We start from the raw sequence: 26,484 nt of genomic DNA on the forward strand, positions 1-26,484 counted from the left end.
GACCATCCTGGGAAACAGGTAGATTTGAATTCACAATGACCCACTATTATACTATAGAGGGTTTACCGGCTCCTGCAGAAGTCATTAAAAAATTGTCTAATGGAAAAAAATGAATTAACATTTTGAGAACATTCTATATTTGTATTAATGTTATCATTTATTAAATGCTTATTATGAGCCAGATGCTGTACATAAATTATCTCATGTTATCCAACTGCACAATAAATTACTAGTTCCGTTTTAGAGTTGAGAAAACTGAGACTCAGAAAAATGAAACAAATTTGGTCCAGATTGCAAACTGGAAAATGACAAAAAGTGTTTAACTCCAGTCCCAAATTTTTCCCACTTTATCGTGTTGCCCCTATTAACCATGGATATCAAGTTTTTGCACTATTTAAAATGGCCTTCACAAAATTCATAGAGACAGAAGGTGTGACAAAATTGTCGTCGCCAGGGATGTGGAAAGGAGGGATTTGAGGAGTTATTTTCTGATGGATACAGAGCCTCAGTTTGGGATGATGAAAAAGTTCTGAACATATGTAGTGGGACTGATTGTACAACCATTGAATGTACTTAATGCCACCAAACTGTATACTTAGAAATGGTTAAAGTGGTAAATTTTATGTTACGTATATCTTACCACAATTTTTTTAAATGGCCTTCAATGTCACACTCATTTAGCTGGTTTCCTACAAATTCTATCATTTTAATTTAGAATTTAGAAAGCTTTAAAACCATAGACATTTTGGTTGTACAACTGTCATAGTGGGAAACCTCAAGAAAATTTGAAGCCGTAGATTGAAATAATGATAAACATTTTTAAATGTAAAAAAGTATCTCTGTAACTCATACTTTTTTATACCACTATACTCTCATTAGACTTTTTCACAGGTTTTTTAAATAAAAAATATAAATTAAAGAGCAAAAACTCTGAAATACATTAGTCCATTTATTGCCATAGTCTAATATCAGTATGTTTAAATAAACAATTAATTAGTAAATAAGTCCTTATCATCTTTCTAAATAGTTCCTAGTCTATTTTTCTATTATTTAATCAAAGTGTTCCTTCTTTACTCTTGAATGTTCTAAATTGGTATTACTATTGGGTGGTCCTATAAGGAAAGTTTCCATTAAAGCAACTAAAATGAAGATATGTTTTAAAAAATCAACCTAAGTCACTTCAACCATTCTCAAGAGCATATTTTTATCGAATGGAACTTATGATATTTCATCTTTATATTTAAGAGGATCCAGTTTCAAGGTTTTTTTGTGATTGTTAGATTTTATACATTTATATTTTGAAATGAATGAATACAGATCATGAATTATAAGATTTCATATGTAATGCCTGCCCAATTATTAATGAGGGCTAAGTCATAAAAGGCAACCAATTTCACTCATGGGGAAAAATATGTCCCATAGCATGCAAAGAGCCCTGGATGATTGATGGCTGCAGCAGAAGAGATGGGGGCCAGCCAAGCTAAAGAAACAAGCAGAGCAGTGTGCAGCTCCAAACCATGGCTGCCTCCCAGTTGCATGGCACAAACACAGTAATTTAGTCTTAACAAGAAAATTAAAAGCAAATCACTATTAATCATGCAGCAAACAAAAACATTTGGTTAAACTAATGAATACCACTTAAAATAGAACAGCAAAAATCTGCATTATTTTTGCAAATTCTCAAGTCAAAAATACCTAACTTTAGAAAAGAAAAGAATTTAATTTATTAACTAAGTTAATTTCTTAATGTAACATAAAAAATACATTTTAATGATGCAAAACTTCAATATAATACAGAATGAAGTAATGTGGAATATCAGAATTTCATTAACACAAACATCAGTGTATGAGAGGTAGTAATAGAGCATGGCTCTTTTTTTTAATTTTAATTTTAATTTTTTTAGAGATAAGGTCTTGTTCTGTCACCCTGGGTGAAGTGCAGTGGCATGATCATAGCTCAGTGCAGCCTAGAACTCCTGGGCTCAAGTGATCCTCCTGCCTCAGCCTCCAAAATAGCTGGGATTACTGGCGTGAGCTAGAGCACCCGGCTGAAGCATGGTTCTTGAGACTAATAACCTAGGTTCAAATCCCAGCTCCAGATATGACTCTTACCAGCTGGATGACCAAGATATTCTTTATCTGATTCTGGAGGAACTTTAAGGAAAAATTCTATTCCATCAGAAAAATCTGTTTCTTTACTGTTACCTATATTCTACCGAATCATCTATAGTTAGGGTTGCCAGATTTAACAAATAAAAACACAAGATGCCCAGTTAAATTTGAATTTTAGATAAACAATGAATAATTTTTGCATAGGATATACTTATACCAAAATTTATGTGCTGTTTATCTGGAACACAAATTTAACTGTGCACCCTGTATTTTATCTGGCAACCCTACCTACAGCACCTCTGCTAATACTATACTTACTATTTTTCATTCTTCTATTTAGTAAGCACACTATAACAATAGTATCATAAATCATGCTTTGTGCTATATGGCATGTAATTACACAATCAGCTGGCAGCCCATGTGAAGAACTGTAATGGATTCAGTAGGATTCCTAACTTTTGGAAATAAGTGATAACCATTTACGGAATGGTTTTGGGACAGTTAGGGACACTGTTTCCATCTGTTCTTGATATACTTATTAAGAGGACATAACAGCTTTTTAGTATTTGCTTTTACCCAAATGGCAATGATTAGAATATCCAATTATGGATTTATTTATATAATTATAAAATCGATCACAGCAATCAATTTTCTGTCCATACAACCACTTTTCACATTACTAAGTGGATGCTTTTACAAAAGTTCCCTTGACATTACAAAGCTATGAGTTTTAAAAGATTTATTCTAAACTTTCAAACCAGCATTACTGAATGTTTTTGCAAAATCCATACTTAATTGTTAAATTATAATCATCCAACCATAAGAATTTTTAAATCCTATGTTAGATAACAATTCTACTTAATTGAACATATATATTGAATGAGCAAAAAATTAAAACTTTGAATCCCATTTAAAATCACAAAGGCATTAAATAAAATGTTTTGTGCTTTTGTTACTATTAGTAAAACTTAAGTTTTGGACTCAAAGGTAATTTCGACCATCAAAATATCTCAATAATATAAGTATGTCCTCAATGTAGTATTTATACTATTCCAAAGCAATTTGACAAGAGTTACCAGATAAACCAACAAATCTCTTGCAAATAGTTTCATTAAATAAAGCACAGTTAATGTAAACATCAGTGAAATACTGATATTTTCAAAAGATCTACTTACCCCAAACTAATGAAAATGGACCTTCCAATCCAAATTGTAACAACACAACAGGAAAACTGTAATGACAAACTTTTCTTTATTCTTCTCTAAAGCATGACCTAAATGATTCGACCTCAAGTTATTAATAAATTTGACATGCTAGACACAAAAAGTTAGCAAAATTAAATTTTATTTCTTCTTTTATAAGAAACATATTTGCTAATCTGTGAGAGTAATAGAAACATAGATGTTTGACAGGTAAAGATAAAGATCAGTAAGCTAAAACAGAAAACAGTGACATTCCCTGTGAGTCATCATATTCCATTGACTAAAAATCACAATTTAAGGAAATTCTGTAGCCAACTAAACACTTAACAACAGAGCTATGACCATTTGGGGGACTTTGGAAAACAATGTACATCTTGAGGAGTGAATATCTGGCGACTTTTCTAAAGTAGATCATAATCTCAGGAAACAATAACTTAAGATCCGACAGAGTCCTTTCTTAATGCTAAACTGAATTATTTTTCAAAACCAACCCTAAAAATTGTTTTCCTAAAGTTTAATAGATTTAATAATTTTTTTACCTCTATCAAGATATCCACTTAGTTGCCAGCACCTAGGTTATATTACATTCTCTTGTGGACTCTGACTTTCTTTCCTTCCAATCACCCTTGTTTAATGCTTCTAAAAAAACTGTTTGTTTTTTTTTTCCAGCTGTCCACTTTCCAAGAAGGTGCACTGAGGAAAATAAGAACAGTCAATATTGAGCAGCTATGGGCAGGGTACTATGCCATATATATATATATGTGTGTATATATATGTGTGTATACACACACACACACACACACACACACAGTGTCATCTTATAGAATGACTGTGAGAGGCACGAGGTGGTAGGAGCTGGAGCTGGAAAAATAAGCAGAGTCTACATTGTACGGCGCCTCCTGAACCACGTAAAGGGATTTGTACTTTATTCCCAGGACAGTGAGAAGTCATCAAAAAGTTTTAAGCAGGAAAACAATGCAATTCTATCTGCCTTTTAGAAATAATACTCAAACTAATATTCTAGGACTTGGAAATATCCAGCAAACAGATACACTGGCCTGGGTATATTCATTCATTCAGCAAACTTGTTTAAGCACCTAGCTTGGAGCTTAGATCAATACAGTACCTCTGTTTCAGCACCTATTTTCTATTTGGGTTTTAACACACTGGTCTATCATGGTTTTAACACACTGGGCATAGTGTATGCCTGCTTCACCTTTAAATCTCTATATTGCAAAACATAGTCTTGTCACAAATACTAGAAGCATCCATGAACAGATGAATAAATGAATCAGTCACTAAAAGTAACTTTGCCAAATGTAACATAGCATAAAAAAGTTGATCAGCATTGCCAAAAAGGCTGTTGGTAGAGTCAAATTCCAACAGTCTTGGCTCTGCAATAGAGACATTAAGCATATATTTAAAGATTTAACATAAAACATTGAATTATGAGAGATAAGGCCCACATTCTTTCTCACTCTGACATGTATATTAATTATATATCAACTCAGTTTTCAATATTTGAATGAAAGAGTCAAAAACTATCACAACCAAAAAATTCCTTCATATATAATTACCTAAAGAATGAACATTGTTTTCATTTTATTTGTATCTCACAGGATGAAGTATAGGTAGATGACAGGGCACCCATGCCAGACATGGTGCATATTCATACTCATTAACTTAAGCTATTGTAAGCAAAGCATCTTAAGATAACTGAGAGGCAATCTGACTGAATATAGGTCATACATGGTTTGATTAAGAGATAGTGGCAGCCAATAGAACTGCCTCTCTCGTACACTGCTGTTGTGAGGTTGGGCAAGAAGCCACTCACAAGGAAATACTGGCCACAACTGTTAGGAAAGTATATAAACCCTGTTGTAAAAATTTTTATAGAATTATAGACTTTCCATTACTAGCCAATGGGCAGTATTTTTATTAGAGTTGCTGCTACATAAGTGGATTGTTGAGTCCTCTTTTACAGGTACAGCCTAAAATATATCTCAACAGATTTATTGCATTCTTCACCTCCAAGCCTTCTAGCAAATGTGTGGGACAGGCATGAAAATTCCCATTTTACCAATGAAGAAACTGAGGCTTAGAAAAATTTTTATGCTTACTCATGATCACACAGTTAGTAGTAATGATAAAGATTCCAGGATCCCAGATCAAATTCTCAAGTCTGTGTCCTCTTACCTGACCAAGTTGTCTCCCAAAAATTTAAGTTGCTTTTAAATAAAGTGAACCTAGCAATGGTAGATCACATTAAATCAGGGCAAGATTCCCTTAACGAAGGTAGAAGAGAATACATTATCTTGGTTCAATTTGGGGGGAAAAAATAAATTACATATGTGCTTAAAATTTAGTAGGAGCTATAGAAGATGCAAAAAAATTCTAAAATGTGGTCACTTTCTTCACAGAGTTGGTGAGATAAGACCAATAAAGAATAAACAAAGGACACTGTAATTTCCCAGTGTCTATAGGATAGTTTCTAATTTATTTTGTTATTGTCAAAATCAAGGTTATAGCTGATAAGCTTAGAGAATACTGTCTATGTGCTCTACTGAAAGGGCTCATAGCCAGAAAACTTCCAGGAATGACCAGGGACGGTGGCTCATGCCTGTAATCCCAGCATTTCAGAAGGCCAGAGGATCATTTGAGGCCAGGAGTTTAAGACCAGTTTAAGACCTGGGCAATATAGCGAGACCCTGTCTCTACAAACAAACAAAAAATTAGCCAGGCATGGTGGCACACACCTAGTGCCAGCTACTCAGGAGGCTGAGATGGCAGCCAGGAGTTCAAGGCTACAGTGAGCTATGATCATGCCACTTGCACTTGAGCTTGGGCAATGGAGCGAAACTTTGTCACTAAAAAAAATTAAAATTAAAATTAAAAATTAAAAAATAACTTCTAGGAACATTGGCTGCTCAACTAAAATTACCATGGGGTGCTAGGATTGGGTTTAGTGTCATTCGACAGCAATACATTTTCTCACGTTCTTATTACAACCTTTCAGATTCAATCCATGATTGGTTTGCACAAGGATTCCAGCCAAAATTCCAATTCTTCCAGGATGCTTTTGTGAAGGAAGCTGTGTTTAAATGTAATGGGCATAAAGAAGGAGGCAGAAAAATGTTACATTCTTTATATCCTCTTCCACCCACTGATTGCACCTAATCCATAAGAACCTGGCAGATGGCAAGCACCTAAGATAAAAAACCAGGAGGCACCTCTGATTCTTAGCAGCCTTGCTTGAAAAGGCTGCAGAAAAAATAAAGAGCATTGCCCCCTTAACCATATTGTTACTTATAATAAAATGAGTAATAGCTGCCAATTTTATGGTTCACGCCTTTCCTTAATTTTAAAGGTTTATTTTATGATCAGTCATTATTTATTTAAGGCATCTGTCTTTACAGAGCATCATACTCCATCCTTGGAAGGACCACAAAACCAAACCATTTGAAAGAGTTCTGGCTTTTAAGAAATTTACAATCTAACAAGGAAAACATAATCTTAAACAAACAAGCTGAATACCTGAATCTGACTCAGACATGATTTTTTTAATACTTATGTTTTCATTCACTTTTTGTATATAGTCACAAACTTTACCAAAATGAGCATAATTCTAGGAGGGAAAAAAAAAGTGTGAAGTCATTAGCTGTGAGAAGAATGTTGCTCCATAAAAAGCAAAATTCAAAGATGTAGTTAAATTGTAAGGTGAAATCAGTTCAGATGAATTAAGGAGGAGACTATTCTCATAAATGCCTTTACTAAGTTTTAGGTGTTCCTTAAGGCTGAGTTAGTGCCAGGGTGGGGATTATAGGGACTTTTCTACAATTTCAATCGACTTGAAGCAAGGAAAAAAACCTCATTATATACTGTTCATTAAGATGACATTTTAGACAAGAGAATGATCAAAGCCAAGGACACAGCACGGTGCCAAATTCAACAAGTACTTAAAAATCACTTGCTAAACTAAATGTAACTACACTAAATTCAGATATAGCTCATTCTTTTACTCTGGAATTTGAGGACACTGGAAACCATCTTTGAGTAACTTGATCCTCTAGTAAAAATTATCCAATTGTTTGTCAAGAAGGAGCAGAGAGGAAAACAATTACAAATACTACTAGGTTCATTTACAAAACTTTTTTGGAAAAAATACAAAGCTTTTTTTTAAAAATAACTACTGACTGTATCAACTCACATCAAAGTTTCTGGGCGTTTTTCTTTGTAACACTGCAAAAAATTAGAGAAAAACCAATGATGACCCATCCCTACAATTCCAAAGACCATGAGAAAAGACCTTGGAGCTCCCCCACCTACCAGAAAGGTGACCACCACAAGCCCAACCTGGTTATACATGGCAGCCAAAAGATAGGTTTTGTTCCACGACTCAAAGATACCATTTTTATTCAAAGCCCTCTACGATCAAAATTTTAAGAATTCTTTTCAGTTTTTGATTCCTTCATATCTCTGAAAGGTCCTGACAATTCTTTCTTCAAAACTAGTCTCAGATTTTTATCTTTTCTATTTTCAAATAATAATAATTAACATTTATTGACTACCTACCATGTGCCAACCACTTAGGTAACCACTCTGTGTGAATTTTCTCATCTAAACCTCCCAACAACCCTATGTGTATGTGTGTGTGTGTTTAGGTTCTATTACCATGATAAAGTTAAGGGTCAAAGAGATTAAGTAACCTGCCCAATATCACACAGCTAATAGAGAATCAGGATTCCAATTCTGGTAGTCCAATTCTAGGACCTTTAATGGTAGTTTTATACCACCTCTTAGATCGAGCACTTAATTCTAGAAACTTCTAGACATTCTCTTAATCTCTAATTTATTTCTATTATTTCACGTAGTTATTATGAAAATCTTTTTTAGGCCTGGCACAGTGGCTCACACTGGCAATCCTAGCACTTTGGGAGGCAGAGGTGGAAGAACGCTTGAGGCCAGGAATTCAAGACCAGCCTGAGCAATATAGCAAGACCCCATCTCTACAAAAAATTGTTTTAAAACATTAGCTGGTCGTGGTGGCACATTCCTGTGGTCCCAGCTACTTGGGAGGCTGAGGGGGTAGGATCACTTGAGCCCAGGAGTTTGACGTTGCAAGGGAGCTATCATGGTCCCACCGCACTGTAGCCTGGGCAACAAAGTAAAACTGTGTCTCAAAAAAAAATCTTTTACCAAATTTTTTACCAATTACTTCCTTATTTAAGAAAACTATAACAGCTTTACACATAATACTAAATTGAAACCAACTGCCATATCAAGCCTGCCTTCAGTCAACCCATCATATCCTCTCAGATTCAGGAGCATAGTCTCTTGAATACAAAGACAACTTTGCTGAACTGCTGTCAATGGAATATGTATTTTTTTCCCAGCAGGAAAATTCTCCTAATGGTTACATTCATAGAAATAAAAGATCCAGAAAAAGGGAGGTAAACCAGCTCACTACAGTGGACTACAGTGCATCTAGCATAACAACCTATGTTGTGGTCTAGGAACCACATTTCAAATGAAACACTGGCAACTTACTGTGTGAACCTGGGGCAAATTACTTACCCTGTCTGTGCCTCAATTTCCTCATCTATGAAATGGGGTTGAGACTCCCTACTTCATAAGACTAGTGAGAATTACATGAGTTGATACATGGATAGTGCTTAGAACAGTGTCTGGAACATGGTAAGCACTCAATAAATGTCAGGGGTTATTATTATGGTGGGAGTGTGGGAGGAAGCACCCACGTAACTCCCTTCAAATATGTCAAGAGCTGCCATGTGAGAACTTAAACTTACTCTTTATAGCTCCTGAAGGTAGAAATAGGACTGACTAGGAAATGTGTCAGAGAAGAACTTGATTTGGGCTCAACATAAGAATTTTTTCAAACAACAAAAACAGACTGAAAATGAAATTGGCTCCCTTGTGAGAGAGGGAGCTCCCTGCTGACTGGAAGCCAATTCCACACGTCTATGGAGAGGGTTCCTGCCCTAATGTGGCTAACTCCAAAATGATCTCCAAAGGCTCTCCTAAGAAAGTTCACCACAGGTTCTTTCACATAGTGTGTAGCACACAGTAATTACTCAAGACACCCTATATTGATCTTGTTTGGGGCTTCTCATGTATAGTATACATTTGCAAGTCAGGATTTTTGTGCAGTCCTTGTATGTGAGAAATAATTTTGAAGCTAACTGGCTCATACAGGTATTGAAATAGTACCTAGTAGCACATAAGCCATGTTCTGGTCAAATGCCCTAACCAGATAAAAAACTGTGAACCCAAAAACATAACAGAGTAATGTTTGACTCCCTCATATTACCCACCCCCCAAAAAACAACCACTTTGACTCATTCTCCAAGAATATACCTTGTGACTAATTCTTTTAACCTTAAGAAAAACTTACAGTCTCGTCTTCTTCATTTCACTAACAAACACCTCCTAATCATTATTGAGTGCATGGCCATCCAGGTAGAGACTACATTTCCCAGCCTCCTGTGCAGCTGGGCATGGCCATGAGTAATGAGCCAATGAGCAGAAGTGGTATGTGCAACTTACAGGTCTCTTCCTTAAAAAGAAGCTAATCACCCTCCACCTTCCTCTTCCCACTTCCTACAAGGTAGGATGTAGCGGTGGTTGGCCAGTTTCATCAAAGGGACAAATCAACATCTTAGGGTGGCCCAAAAAGAAAACAAAAGAAATCCACATCCCTGAATTACTTTGTGGAACAGAGCCACCTACCTGATTGGGAATAACCTGCTTACTGTTACTTATTTAAAGACATGAACTATCTTGTTTGAGCCACTATATGTTGGGATCTCTTTGTTAAAGCAACATAGCCTCCTACCAAATGCAAGTATTTCTAAATATGGAGAGTGAATCCTTTCATTTCAAAAACTCAGAGATTCATGTGTAAATATTCTCAGCTAAATTCCACCTTTAATAAAGATTTTATAGCGAAATTTTAAATTCAAATGTACAGTAAGCCAACCATCTAAAGCAAACAATATTTTGAAAGGCCGGGTACCTTCCTGAAAACCAAAAACAGAATAGTTTTGAAGAAAAAGACCTAAATGATAGGAAAGAAAAAAAAAAAGAGCATGTGAAAAAAACTACAAAGACAGTCCCTCACAGGTCATAGCACCAAGGTCCATCCTTATAGGAATAAGACAAATAATCTACCTTAATCATCTACCTGACTTTTAAAATGCTTAAGCCATTTTCAACTGTAAAACCTAAATAGCAAAATTAAAACCATTAATAAGAATACAGAAATATCTAAAACATAATAAGATAAACATGGTTAAGCTTTTATGTCCATAAGAAGCCTCAGAGCAATGTTTTTGTACCTTGTAAAAAAGCCGATTTTTTAAAAGATAATAAGATACTAGGCACAGTAGTTAAAGAACTTAAATCATAGTTTGGCTTTCTCCAGATTTTTCCTGAAGAAGTTCAGAAGAGCAAAAATATCCTCTGCAGAGTTTTCATTTTATATAAATAAATATTTAATATCTACATCCAGGAATTTTTAAATTATGACTTCAACTTTTTTATCATATTTAATGCCACTAAGCCCACTACATTCTCAGTTGATCCCAATGTCAGTGCAAAGTACTGTTTTTCTTTTCTGGCTTTTAACAGGCTTTATATAATGGAAAACATTCTGTAAACTTGTCTGATTACCCATGAAACCAGACTGCAATTGATTCTCTATGATGTGAGCTTACATGGAAATTGTACTTTGATATAGGCAACACCAGGAAACAGGGCTATTTTCTTTTTTCTTTTTTCTTTTTTTTTTTTTTTTTTGAGGCAGAGTCTCACTCTTGCCCCAGCTAGAGTGCCGTGGCGTCAGCCTAGCTCACAGCACCCTCAAACTCCTGAGCTCGAGCAATCCTTCTGCCTCAGCCTCCTGAGTAGCTGGGACTACAGGCATCCACCACCATGCCCGGCTAATTTTTTCTATATATTTTTAGTTGTCCAGCTAATTTCTTTCTATTTTTAGTAGAGACGGGGTCTCACTCTTGCTTAGGCTGGTCTCGAACTCCTGAGCTCAAACGATGCGCCCACCTCAGCCTCCCAAGTGCTAAGATTACAGGCGTGAGCCTCTGCACCCAGCCAATTTTCTTATTTTAATATCTTACATTGCCATACAGCTTGGAAACCCTATTACACTGACAATGCATACAGAAACAGAATAATGACACTAGAACTATAAGATAATAAATTTGGGTCATTTTAAGCCACTAAGTCTGTGGCAATTTGTTACAGCAGCAATAGGAAACTAATACTTAGGGTTTCTGACATAGAAGTTTTGAAGAGTGAGAAACCCAAACCCCCAATCTAGAATTTGTGCCAAAACAATCACTTCAGATCCATCATTGTTTCTTAGATCCCTCTGACTTCCAACTTAAATGAAATAACATATATGCATGTAGCTCAAAAGATGGTGGTTCCTTTTATTGCAGAACAATGCAAGGTTGTTTTTTGGAAATTTGGGGTATCAGGTTTGCAGGTTTGGGGGATAAAAAGAAAATGGGGAGTAAAAACCTATCTTCCCCCTAGCCCCGACACACACACACATACTTAATAGCTGTGAGACCTGGAGCAAGTTTCCTTACTTTTCAGAACTTTGGCCTCCTCATCTGTAAGGTAGAAATGATAATGATAACTATGTCTTGCCAAGCTGTTATAAGAATTGAAGATATTGTAAGATCTTGACAATGTTAGTCTCCATTATTATTCTATAACATGAACACTTGAAAGAAACCTCAATTACCTATCCATGGTATCATAAACAATTCTAATTCAATTGTCTAATTATCACAAATAATTTAATTGAGTCCCTGGGAGAGATGGTCAACTGCCATGCTTAGTGAAATGGGGTAGAATGAAAGAATAATCTCTAAGTTCCCATCCAGCTCTCTAATTCTATAATAATGTAATTGAATAACTAGGCAGTCTCCAGTTGTTGGGGCATAAACATACATGTCATTTTTCCCCAGCTGCCCATCTCAGATCCCCTTTGCCTCTGTGCACTCCAGTTATTACCAACAGCTCACCCAGATTCCATGCTTCACTCTCTTTCAATTATTAGAAGGATTCTTTCAAGTCCTTAAATACTCAGTCTTGTTTATTTTAAAACTTCATTTTTGATTCAAGGTCCTCTTCACTACTTCACAGCTCCCAAGGCAAACAAGAATGGTGGATTTAATGGCTGCAGGTGGGGGTGGGTCTACTCAACCCACTTCTCCCTTTCTCTTCCCCCCTGCACTTCCCTTTTGGGCTTGAGCTGGTGGAAGGATAGGAGAGGCCAAGGTCTCCCCATGAGATGAACCCACAGGGATGTTGCAAGCCCCACTAGGTTGGTTTTCTTTGCTCCTCAGGTTAACTGAGGAGTGAACTCCTCAGGTGAACTGACCATTGGTTCCCTCTGTGGGGCAGGCATCCAAATGTTAACTCTCTGTGGGGCTACTTGTTCCCCATAGTGCCTTTCTTCCCTACACGTTCATTATTCTGGTGTTAGAGATTTTCTGTAGACACCAACTTCTTCCTCCCACTCCTCACCAGCCCCTGCCCCAGCCTTTTGTTACTGGAGTCCCTTTACCCAAATGGCCTCTTTGGGTGGGGCAGCAGCAAAAGGCCTGGCCAGGCCATCTTCTGCTATCCTTTTTCCACAAACAGGATAGCATCAGGGGCTGTGATGGTCCAATAACTCAGTATCTTCCAGAGAAGAGATGAGAATCAGTCTCAACTAACTTATAGAGAGACTTGGTGCATGCCACACCATTAACTGTCCAAACTTATACTCAAAAAAATCATTTCTTGAGCCCTTTCTCTCTCAACCTCAGAAAGGGTCATGATCTCTTTCCCCTCACAATGAGGTAAATGGAAGAGACAGGCCCTCTTTAGGAACCATAATTCCCCCTCCAAGGCCACCTTTTCTCTCCCAGTCCTCCCCTTATTTAGGCTGGGGGAAGGGCTGTGGGCAAGAGCAGCAGTGAAGGCAATGGAGGCTGCTTCTAAGTAAGGCGAAGGGGGTGTTTCATGAACACATGGATACTTAGAGCCTTTTGTTTTAAGCTGTGGTGGCTAATTCCAGCACTCACAACCATTTCTATCCTATTATACCGACTTCTATGATGATGCATTTGTCAGAAGCCATTTCTCTGTGTTGGTAAATCTATCACACTGAGGGTGCAACCATGAAGACTCTCCCTGGACTCTCCTAGGGCTGGGACTAGCAAAGTAGACAGTTTATCTTTAATGCCAAGCATCCCCACCGACAACCCAGACCAATCATCCCTTGATGCTTCTCAGGAATCTGTAGACTCAAAAAGCTTTGTGTCCAGCAATTACTGGTAAGTGTGTTAATACGTGAGGTGCCCATTAGTTAAAAGCCTCTCTGGAAAAACCAAAAGCAATCAAAATCCAAAAAAAAAAGAATTCCAAAATGTACCACTTCTGGCAGAATGATGGAGGTAAAGAATATCTGTGGAGCCATTTATTCAACCCACTTACAAATATGGTCCCATCTGACTCAATTCCCCTCTAGCACACCTTGAGCCTTCTCATTCTCTTCTCTCCTCCTTCCAGAAACCTCAACGTCTGGTCAAACTTAACTGCTAACACTTCGGAGTGCAGCTTCTCACTGACCACGCAGTTATTTTTCTGCTGAACATGTCTTTGGATAAAGACCATCATCCCAACTGTAGCACAGAAACCTGGGGATTAAAAGGTTACCTGCTATTGAGGCTTCTGACTTCCAATGTGCCTAGCATAAGTGTACACAAACACACACACACACAGACACACACACACACCCCACTATATTTATCATAAAACTAGCTTGATCCCACACTAGCTGAACATGAGAAAGTATTAGGGAAAAAATTTTTTAAGTTCCAGATGTTTGGGAGAAGCCATTTTTTTGGCCAAAAAAAAAAAAATTCACTATAAAGAGATTGTGACCAAATACTTCTTTGTGCAAATGCTGCAATAGGAGAGAGAGAGGGGGGAGAGAGGGAGAGAGAGAGGGAGAGATAGAGAGAGAGAGAAGGCCAAAGACCTATATCCTTTTACTAATTTAACATAACTGCAGATAGATAATTAAAACTGATGTACAAGGGTCTCAATAAGAGAGCTGACTGTACCTTTAACACCTAACCAGCCTCCACATGATGGGGACAAACCTCTGGGTACCATTTGATACTGTATGATACTGTATCTTTGCACAGCAGAATGGACTCATTGCCTTTAACATGATAAAGCAGCCACAAGGACAATAATTTCATGACATAATCATATATTTGGACTTCCTACAGATTGACTTCAAAAGTTCTACCAAAAACAAGGAGTTTGTTTCCTTGTGATCAGACAGACTTTCAGTTTAATGGAATTTGACAAACATTTACTGAATTCCTCCTATGTGTTAGGCACTATAGTTACTGCAGAGCTAATTGTAAAGAAATCTCTATCATAAAGCATCATAGCCACTACCAATTAACAAAATTGCAACTTCCTTAGATTGGAAACTCAAATACTCCTTGTTGATTTATTGATGCTGGGAGACAAAACTATCAAACTATATAATAAATCATATCAGGTTCCAATAATTAAGTAACAGTCCATCCTTAGCTTATATAATTTATACCAAAGTTGGATCATAAACTCTTGCTTCCTGGTAAAGATGCTAACTTTAGTCAAAGAATAAAAATACACAGGCATACCTATAAAAGTTATGTTTACACCATACTGTAGTCTAGTAAGTATGCAATAGTATGATGTATAAAAACACAATGTGTACACCTTAATTTAAAAATGCCTTATTGCTAAAAAGTGCTAACAATCATCTGAACCTTCAGCAAGTCATAATCTTTTTGCTGGTGGAGGGTTTTGCCTTGATGTCGGTGGCTGCTGACTGATCAGGATGGTGGTTGCTAAAAGTTGGGGCGTCTGTGGCAATTTCTTAAAATAAGACAATGAAGTTTCCCTCATTGACTCTTCCTTTCCCGAAAGATGTCTCTGTAGTATGTGATGCTGTTTGATAGCATTTTACCCACAGTAGAACTTCTCTCAAAATTAGAGTCAATCCTCTCAAACCCTGCCACTGCTTTATCAGCTAGGTTTACATAATATTCTAAGTCCTTTGTTGTCATTTCAACAATGTTCACAACATCTTCACCAGGAGTAGATCCCATCTCAAGAAACTACTTTCTTAGCTTATTCATAGGAAGAAACTCCTCATTCATTCAAGTTTTATTATGAGATGGAAGCAATTCAGGCACATCTTCAGGCTGCACTGCTAATACTAGTTCTCCTGTTGTTTCCACCACATCTGCTGTGACTTCCTCTACTGAAGTCTTGAACCTCTCTAATTCATCTGTGAGGTTTGGAATCAACTTCTTTCAAATTCCTGTTCATGTTGATATTTTGACCTCCACTCATAAATCGCAAATGTTCTTAATGGCATCTGGACTAGTGAATCCTTTCCAGAAAGTTTTCAATGTACTTTGCCCAGATGCACCAGAGGAATCACTATCTATAGCAACCATAGCCTTACAATGTGTACTTTTTTAAATAATAGGACTTGAAAGTCAAAATCACTCCTTGATCCATGGGCTACAAAATCACTATTGTGTTAGCAGGCATGAAAACAACGTTAATCTTCTTGTACATCTGCATCAAAGTTTTTGAGTGACCAGGTGCATTGTCAATGAACAGTAATATTTTGAAAGGAATCTGTTTTCTGAGCAGTAGGTCTCAACAATGGGCCTAAAATATTTAGTATACCATACTATAAACAGGTGTGCTGTCATCAGGCTTTGTTGTTTCATTTCTAGAGCACAGGCAGAGTAGATTTAGCATAAATTCTAAGGGCCCTAGGATTTGGGGAATGGTAAATGAGCAGTGGCTTCAATGTAAAGTCACCAGCTGCACTAGCCCCTAACAGAGTCAGCCTGTCCTTTGAAGCCAGGCATTGACTTCTCTCTAGCTATGAAAGTCCTAGATGGAATCTTCTTCTAATAAAAGGCTGTTTTGTCTACATTAAAAATCTGTTATTTAGTTTAGCCACCATTAATGATCTTAGCTGGATCATCTGGATAACTTGCTGCTGCTTCTCCATCAGCACTTGCTACATCACTTCACATTTTTATATTATGGAGATTGTTTCTTTCTTTAAACCTCATGAACCAACCTCTGCTGGCTTCAAACTTTTCTTCTGAAGCTTTCTCACCTCTCTCAGCCTTCATAGAATTGAAGAGAGTTAGGGCCTTACTTGGGATTAGGCTTTGGCTTAAAGGAATGTTGTGGCTGGTTTGATCTTCTATTCATAGCGCTAAAAACTTTCTATCATCAATAAGGCTGTTTTACTCTGTTATCATTTGTGTGTTTCCTGGAGTAGCAGTGGTTTTTTTTTCCACTTATTTATTTATTTTTCCTGCCTTTTCTTCAGCAAGAAAGGAGTAGCACTTTTAATTTCCTTCAAGAATTTTTCCTTTGCATTCACAACTTGGCTAACTGTGGCGCAAGAGGCCTAGCTTTCAGCCTATCTCAACTTTTGACATGCCTTCCTCACTAAGCTTAATCATTTCTAGCTTTGATTTAAAGTGAGAGATGTATGACTCTTCCTTTCACTTGAACACTTTGAGGGCACGATAGGTTTATTAACTGAACTAATTTCAATATTGTTCTGTCTCAGGGAATAGGGAAGCCTGAGAAAAGGAGGAGAGATGGTGGAACGACAGGTCATTGGAGCAGTCAGAATACACATATTTATCAATTAAGTTTGCCGGCCTCATATAGGCATGGTTTGTGGTGCTGCAAAACAATTACAATAGTAACATCAAAGATCACTGATAGGCTGGGTGTGGTGGCTCACACCTGTAATCTTAGCACCCTAGGAGGCCAAATTGTTTGAGCTCAGGAGCTCAAGATCAGTCTGAGCAAGAGTGAGACCCCATCTCCACAAAAAATAGAAAAATTAGACAGGCATGGTGGTTCGAGCCTGTAGTCTCAGCTACTCAGGAGGGTGAGACAGGAGAATTTCTTAAGCCCAGGAGTTTGAGGTTGCAGTGAGCTATGATAAGGCCACTACACTCTACCCGGGGCAACAGAGTGAGACTCTGTCTCAAAAAAAAAGAAAAGAAAAAAGATCACTGATAATAGATCACCATAACAGATAACAATAATGAAAAAGTTTGAAATATTATGAGAATTATCGAAATGTGACACAGAGATACAAAGTGAGCATATGCTGTTGAACAAATGGTGCCAAGAGACTTGTTCCATGCAGGGTTGCCACAAACCTTCAATTTGTAAAAAATGCAATATCTGCAAAATACAATAAAGCAAAGCACAATAATACTAGGTATGCTAGTACTAATAGGAGTCCCACTCCTCTCAAAGGAAAATGGAATACAATATTAATGTAAAGTCATGGGTATTTTATGTGAAAGGCTACGAAACTGAGGGAGGGAAAGTATATTCAATAACCTTTGAGAGAATTTCCCAAAACTGTTTTCTAAAATTGTTTCTTTTTGATTTGTCAGCTGAACTTAAGTGTTTAAGATAATAAAAAAAAATCTGCTATTTCCTCTACACCAGCTTAGGTGTAAATCAATACTATCTGAGAGGATGTATAGCATAAAGATTAAAAAGCAACCTCTGGAGCTAGACTATTTGGACTCACTTTCTGGCTCTGCATTTACTAGCTATGTGACCTTGGGCAAGTCACTTAACATCTCGCCATCTGTAAAAACTGAGGTAATAATAATACTCATCTCATATGGTTACTGTGAGGATTAAATTATTTAATACACATGAAGTGCTCAGAACACTGCCAGACTCAATACATATTACATAAGCATTTGCCATTATCATAAAGGAAATTTCTCAGTAGAAAAACCTCTTGAAGATGTTACTGTGTGTGTTATCTATTAGAGTAAACATAAAAAGAAAGTTATTTAATTATTAATAACATTTCTAAATATATAATATTTAATTATGGTATGAAATCAATAATTCCAAAGTATTCAAAACTGGAGTTCACCAAATGCTGAAGATGACTTTTAATCTTGTATGTCAGTCTCTAGGGGGAGCACAAGGCTCCATTCCCTCCCCTCCACCCCACTGTCACCTCTAAAAATTAGTGATTATCAGTGATTAAGAAACTGCAAGTTCAAGGACATTGACCCCATGTTTTATGGGGTGACTCTTTCAAATGAGAGAGTGGTCGGAGTGCACCTACTGTGTAGTCTCTCTCTCTCCTCCTCAACCCAACAATCAGGGCTGCCCTGTAAGGGGAGCAGGGCAGGTCACTACCCTGACAGTTTCCCTTTTCCTGAGCCAGACATTAACCCAGCCTGAGCCAAAGGAGGCTTCGAGGGGAAACACATTCTCCTCCTGTTGCAGTGTCCCTGACTCCTTATTCTCTGGCCCTAGTGGGTGTGCCCTGATTAGTCCATCCTCATCGCCAGCTGTCAGATCTAAGAGGTAGGACACACAGGCTATTTGGCCTGCTTTGGTTTGAAGTCATCTGAGCCTTAGGAAAAAGTGCCTATATACTATGGTCAGGTCCAGCTTTCCAGAGTTCTATGCTGTAATTTTGGTCCCAGCTAACATTAAACAAAACATTGACAAGTGTTTTAACAAAGTAAAAAGGTTTATGTTGTCTTTTGTCTCTTTCTGTCTTTTTTGAATATTCATCTCTCCCTCAATGTCTCACAGGGAAGGTGTTCTGAATTAGAGTATCACTGATTTTCTAAATACTCAGTAGCATCACAATCTCAACATTTCTGACCATGATTTTGTACCATATAAATAATGCAAGTTTGCCTACTTATACATATAGCCTGGGCTTAGTCTGTGCTTAGTACAGATTTAGCATCTTTTAAAAGGCCCTTGAAAAAGGTCAGCATGAAAGAATTAACAAAGCAGATATTATCTTTCAAAGGTATTTTAAACTTTTGAATACAAAGTTGTATGGTTAAGGACAAACACAAAACCCTTGCCTATAATAGCTATACACTATCTTAAATTTACAAATAAAAATGAACAAATATTTGGAAACTAAACACATTAAAGTAGTTTAGTTTTATGTTGTTTTGGGGGGGATTGTAGTGTTTTCAAAATAACTTGAGTTTCTTCTTTCTGGAGTGATAATGATAATTTAAATAATGGTTCTTTTCTACTTACTATGTACAATCTTACTTTTCTCAAAATAATGCTAGATTGATTATTAATGAAGTAAGTTAAAATGGCACTGTTGAAAATAAACTAGATTATATCTCTCTCAAACACATCCACATAAGACGTTACAAATAAAACTATAAATCAAATCCAATTTTAAATGAAAGGGACTATTCCAATATTTTTTACTACTATGATTTTGTTGCCATCAATGTTAGGTGAAATACACAATACATTGGCCAATACTTAAAACAAGACCAATTACTGTTTATAGAAGTTGGCCATTTGGTCCTGTTGTTATCAGTTTAATATAATCATTAGTTACAATAAACTCTTATAATTGTACCCTATCACAGAAACTAGAATGCAGAGATGAACTAGTATACAGAGGTGAATAATATTCGACAAAATAAACCTTTTTTTAACATTATTAAAACACTTGTCAAAATATGAGATTTTGCAGAACTGACAGGTTTCATTATAATAAGGTTTACTGATCTATTACCTTAGATTTAAAGTCAATCAAATTATTCTCTTTATCTTATAACCAGTGGTTCATTTACAGGTGCTGAGATCTCAATGGGAAACTCAAAAAGTGGCTTTACTCATGTTTCTTACTTCTGTTTAGTCATTTAAAGTTGGATAGTTTTTATAAATATACAATGCTCTGCATATCTCAGCTTGGACATTGCTCCTGAACATGGAGTTATTTTTAATATTCATGGTTATTAAAGCTGAACAGAAATGAATGAGGGAGCAGGGAAGACTGCTGCAATTCTTTCATTGAGCGACTCTTGGGCTGCTGCCTGATCAGTTGCTCTGGCATTGCCTAGAACCAGCTAATGAATTGTTTGTTCAGCAGCACCAAGGTAAAGTCAGCCGTCTCCTGGTGACTTTTCATAACACCCTCCTGTGCCTGAGGTGTTACTTGGCAATAAATGTTCAATTGACATTTTACTTTACAAAATTTAATTACCTATTTTCTCCATTGTAAAAAGGGAAAGACTGGGAAAACAACTATTCAGTCTTAATCACAATGTGTGTTCAACCCCTCAATGGCTATGTAATTAACTTACACTTTTTTAACTTTAATATATTTTTCAAAAGGGAAAACAAATAGTGTGACTTCTAATAGTAGTAGCAAACAATAATCAACAGGCACTTCTAAAACCTTTCATCAAAGTATGACAAGGCTCTTTACCTGAAATTTATTCCTAATTCTCTTGAGAGGTGCTATAAGAAATCACATCAGAAGGCACCGCAATTAGAAGCAGCCACTCCTAAGGTGAAATGCCACCATGTTTCTATGGTAATTTCAGAGAAAGTAAACATTCTAACTGAAGTTGCTGGGATAATAAACCAAATCCACCTAAGAGGTTCAATGCTATTTACACAGCTGAATCACACTTCAGAAGAACCCCAACTGAAACTGCCAGGGTACAGTCACGGTACCCCTTATAGTAAAGGCTAGCCAGCTCCTCTGCACAATCAGATGTTTTTCCAAAATTCATCCATAAGTTGCTTATTTGGAACTTTTAACACATATTTGTAGGGGAAAAAGAAGTCTATAAATGCTGGTTAATTCCCAGGCCAATCTACAAAGCCTGTATAATTCATAGTGTGCCTAACATTTTTAAGTAATTTTTCAATCACATTTGATTTCCCTTCATAAATCTCTATTTTAAAAAAAAATGCTTTCACTGCCCCAAATGAAGATCTCCTATTTTCTCACTCCCCTAGAATAACACATATTTCTATGCCCTAGGTATTTGTTTCCTCCGAATATCAGCCTAAAAAGAGAATATAACCCTTCACAAACTTTACTGTCTGCTCAGGCATGAGGGAAGTGGGCCTGGTGTAAAACAACAGGTGTGAGCTTCCTATATTGACACAAAGCAGAACACCTGCCAAATTGCTCTGCCTATTCAAATACAGCACAGGCCTAACAAAATGGCCAAAGACAGGAGAGGCTGCAATCCCTTTCTAGAGTTATGTAGCTCTAGATATTCTGGATTGGGGGGAGAAGGGCAGAGAAAGGATAATTTACCTCACAAGCCTTGGGACCCAAGATTCATACTCTTCTACTGTCTTATGTGTTCAGGTTGTTTCTAACTTAAAAATTGTTCATATATTGTGGACTTCCTTCATCTGAGAGCCAGCACAAGAACACAAACCCTGAAGTTGAGCAGATGTGGCTTTGAATCCTTACTCCACATTTTAACAGTAGCTCTCTGTGCTTCCCTTCCCTACTTCAGAGGGTTTCCTGTGAGGATTAAGTGATAAAATGTATGAAAGCTCCTAGTTTAGTATCTGACTCATAGTAGGAGTCACTTAATGTGAATTCCATTCCCTTGCACCTCTGAAGAGAGCCATAATTTTGATATGGGTCAGCTGGTACCCAAGGTACATCTTTGAGGCTGCAGCTCAGAAACTCAGTACACTAGCACACAATGAACATGAGACTGGCCATGATATAAAATGAGACATGAACAATACCAAGCTAATCATTACTTTAGCTGCTTTGGTACAGGTCTCAGAACCTCATTCCCAACTCCTATCTTCATCCCACATACCCATGTCCATGAAATCCAAGTAACAATTTCTATTCTTCTTTGTCTAGAGAATTCATATTTAAGTAGAATCAAAAGGAAATGGAAAAAAGTATAACTTGTCAATACATTACATATAATGGAAGAAAAATCAACGTTTAATCATATGTTTAAAACATGTATGTATTTTAGTTCCCACTATCTAGTATAGGGAATAAGCTCTGCTACTTCCTATTTCCAGAACATTATAGAGTTATAGAGCTATAAACTATAATCTAAAATGTTAAATATTTTAAATATTATAAGTATGATATCAAATACTAGATAGAAAAATGGTCCAATTTCTTAATTAGAAATATATTCAAATGCAGAATTGTAAACAACTGTCAGATATATCAATCCTGCATGTACCTAACTTGTGTTTTCAAACCACAAGTCATCAAAAAGAAATTAAGATGGACTCTATTGCATTATTGGGGTATCTAACAATGCACTTACCAAAAAATATGCATAATTTATCAATGTCAATGTTGTTGAAACGATCACATAGAAAAAGAGAAAAAAGATTAAAGAGAACCAGTTTAATTCTCACATCAAATCTTTTAAAGCCTAGGACTGGTCATATAGGGGAAGAAACACAATGACAATAGAAAGAATTTCTGAAGATGTGTACAGATAAATGTTGTCATTGTTTTCATCAGCTCTGAAGAAAATTGTTTTCTCAACTAAACACATGTTTTCACAAATTAGGGAGGGTAAATTTACTGAAAACATTCCTTTTATTAATATACAAGACAGTCTGTTTTTGGCAGGATAAAGGAATGCACTATTCTGAAACAATACCCTAAATTGAGCTGAAAAGAATTTAATATTTGATGATTCACAATCTTTCAATGGCTCAGAGTTATGATCATGAATATCAATTATTACTGCACTATGGATATTTGAAATAACATGTAATATTTTGACTAATATAAAATATACTAAAGCCTTTCTTTTTGGGGGTATGTTTAAATGCCAAATAAAAAAAAACTCTTGCCAAAACTATGAAGAATGCATTTTCTCTCAATATAGAACATGTTCTATGCACTTCTTATATGATCTAGACCTTTTTAGAAACTCTCATTCTTACTGCATTAAAGTGAACAAAGGATGGGGCAACAGATTCAAGATGTCAACAGAAAGGTTCTTGATCTCAGAGAGAGAGTGGAACAGAGCCCACTACCTGCCTTTTTGCTTCCCTGAAGGGAACAAAGACCTCTGGGGACAGACCCCAATAACTGCTGCCCAATCCCAGGATATCCTTAAAGATTAATTTGTTCATCACAATGACCTCAGACAACCCTCTAGGTATCAAAAATGTTCGAAGCAAATTTGAAGCTATGAGGCCTGTATAACTATCCAGATTTTATGTATAAATCAGGAGCTTCAATAGTTGATCATAGATACATATAAATACATATGCTTACATATGCATGGAACATTTTAGAAGTACGTAAGTGTTAATAGAATTGGGGTAGCCTACGTAAGTGGGAGTATGGAATGGCTGGGGGTCTTCCCTTCACACTCCTTCATAACATTTGATTTTTTGCTTTTTTGATAAAACCTAATGTAAAATTATAATTCACTTTATTTTCTCGTATCTTTAATTTTAAAGGACATTTACTAAGCATTTGTTTAATTTACTATTAAATAGGGGAAAGATCAAATTGACAGTCTATAGTCTCCCTCCTTTTTTGTCACAAAAAGAAACTTCAAAATAAGAGGCACTATTACTCAGCAAGAATTCTTCTGAGAATATGTCAGCACTGTACAATTCAAAAGTAGCAAACTTAGTTGCAAGAATTTGTATAATACTTTTATTTTTTTACAGCATGATAAAGCCCACAGATCTTTATAATCATATACTTTAAACTATCTTGCAGAGCCTGTTTTACATGCACAGGCCCACAGGTAGTATCAATGTTTCCTATTTGTGATGCTTTTTAAGTTTCAAAACAAAATGCTTTCTGATCTGTGGGTTAAAAAAAAGTGGTAATTTCCCTTTTATCCAAATTCACACCTGGAATAGAACACTCCCTTTCACATAATCAAAAAGCCACAAAATAACTGAAACTACAAGTCATTTGCAATTAACATCCACTCTTCTTTTAATACAGAAATCTCTGCATGGATTTGAAACTCCCATGTGTCAGCTGGGAAAAAGACCATACCTGGAACTAGGAGAATGTACTAGGTGGTGCAGTGTACCTACACTGGCAGCTGGAAGCTTGAGAAAAGACATGCATTATGTAGCAGGTACACAGCTTAACCCTTAGCACTGGTTTTGAATGTATTAGCATACTCAGTAAATTGAACAGTAAGTAGCTCCAAGTCTATCTTTCACTGTCACTATCGGGGTGTGTGTGTGTGTGTGTGTGTGTGTGTGTGTGTGTGTGTGTGTGTGTGTGTGTGTGTGTGTATACAGTTTCATACTGATTGCTCCACCAAAATCAATTTTAATCTCACATTCACACGATTACTCACATATATTTATGCTGAGGCACTTTTCCAGAGCTTGTGCAAGGGTTCTTACCCCAAAGAACCTTACCCCAAAGTCATGCACCCAAAGGATGAAATCTCAGAGGAAACAAGCCCCAAGTGGAAGGCAGAAAGAGAAAGGGGATGAGAGGTTTGCAAATTCCTTCCTAAATGGATGGATAGAAATCCTGTGGAGTAGTTAGGGGGTCAGGAAGCATTTTCCCTGATGTGGTGGTAACCACAAGGACCAGGGATAATGCTTGGGCAATTGACTGCTTTCCAGTTGTGCTTCCTGCAGCGCAAAAACCCGGGGCTCTTCCATCCTCTTTACTGTGCTGCAAGGTCCACTGAAAACTCCGCCTGCCTACCCAGAAAGTTGACGCGTCTTGGTATTTTGGGAGCGTTTGAGTCTAGAGAGGATTTTTTTTTTCACTTGAGAGTAAGCTGGGCATTTCCTTTACTGTATGGGAAAAGCTAATCCTTCGCTGGAGAGTAGTGCACAACCATCCATGGGTCTGCATTTATCCTGAGTCCTCCCTTCCTCCTTCCATCAGCGGTTTAGTGAAGCTCGTAGAGAAAATGAGGGAAAGCATCCATCAAAACGCAAAGACGCAGAGCGGAACTTTTCCTCTGCTGTCAGGGGAAAAAAAGTCATTTCTGCTTTTCATGGCTGAGAGCTGAGTCTGGGAACCGCCGGACAAGGAAGGAAGGTTTGGCAATGAAGGAGGTGGGAGAAAACAATGCCGAGCTAGCGATGCCTCCGGACACAGTACATCCTGCCCAGGTCCCCAACCCACCCACCACCCACACCCACGCTCCTGGAGCGGCGCAGCTTCCCTTACCTTGATGATGCTGCTGCGCCGGGGGGTCGCCCGTGCAGCCTCCAGGAGGCCAGCCTCGCTGTCCGCGGGGGCCCCCACGGCGCTCGGCAGTGCGACCCCCGCTGCGACGGTCTCTCATCCTGCCCCCAGCGGCCGCCGCCGCGCAGTCCCCGGCGGCGTCTGGGCCCACTCGGGGGTCTTCTTCGCCCCCGGCCGCATCGGTCGGCCCTGGACCCTCCCTGCCGGCCGCGCCCTCGGCCATGGCCCGGCGCGTTTCGGGCTCCCCGGGGAGAGACGGGACGCCCGCAGCAGAGCCCAGCCGCTGGGCACGGGTGCGCTCGTGCACCGGGAGGCGGCCCCGCCAGACTTTGTTTCACCGCTCGGCGGCGGCGGCGGCAGCAGCGGCGGCGGCGGCAACTTTCTGGAGAGGAGGCATCGCTCGGGTAGACACGTCCTCAGGCTTTGGTCCAGGAGGCTAGCAGTCCGCGGGGGCCGGTGGCGGGAGTACGGAGGAGATGTGAGCGGGAGGAGGACGGAGAGGCGAAAAAGAGAAGGAGGTATCCGAAATGTGATGCAAACGCCCGCTCTACGCCAGACAAAAGGCACCGGGAGCCCAGCCAGCCGGCCTCCGGAGCCCGGACGCGCGTGGCCCGAGGGGGGCCGGAGCTGGGCGGCTGCAGCCAGGCGCACCCGCCACCTGCCCGCAGACTGCAGCGCCGCGGCCCCAGGAAGTGCGGCGGCGGCGGCGGCGGCGGCGGCCTCCACTCCGCTCTGTTGTGACAGGGAGGGAGACTTGTTTTGACAGCCCGTGGGGATTGGCAGGCGTCTGGGCCTCTTAGGAGCCTGCCTCGCCGACTGGGGGGTCTGCCCGACCAATCCTCACTGCGGAGGGGTGTGCCCGAGCGCGAAGAATGGAATGTGTTCCGTAACTGGGAGCCGGCCCGGCGGGGCTCGTGTACTCGAGCTAGGGTGTACGCGCGCGTGTGCGCACCCGCACGCGCTCCGTGTATATTTTAGGAAGTTTACATTTGCGAAGAGTCTGAAGATGCCACAAAATCCGAGGTGGTGAGAGGGGGCGGGGGA

At 38.3% G+C, this 26,484-nt stretch overlaps 1 protein-coding gene across 1 annotated transcript in view; it reads right to left on the reverse strand.

Annotated features, from left to right (window-relative positions):
* PLCL1 (phospholipase C like 1 (inactive)) overlaps positions 1–26,114 on the reverse strand; it is a 298,233-nt gene extending 272,119 nt beyond the window's left edge. Inside the window, 2 exon segments of the mRNA XM_045558795.1 lie at positions 25,423–25,521; positions 25,523–26,114. Of these exon segments, the coding sequence (XP_045414751.1) occupies positions 25,423–25,521; positions 25,523–25,663 (240 nt within the window). The 5' untranslated portion in view covers positions 25,664–26,114.
* Between the last annotated feature and the right edge of the window lie 370 nt (positions 26,115–26,484).

This window comes from Lemur catta, chromosome 8 (genome assembly GCF_020740605.2).
Source record: "Lemur catta isolate mLemCat1 chromosome 8, mLemCat1.pri, whole genome shotgun sequence".
Lineage (NCBI taxonomy): Eukaryota > Metazoa > Chordata > Mammalia > Primates > Lemuridae > Lemur > Lemur catta.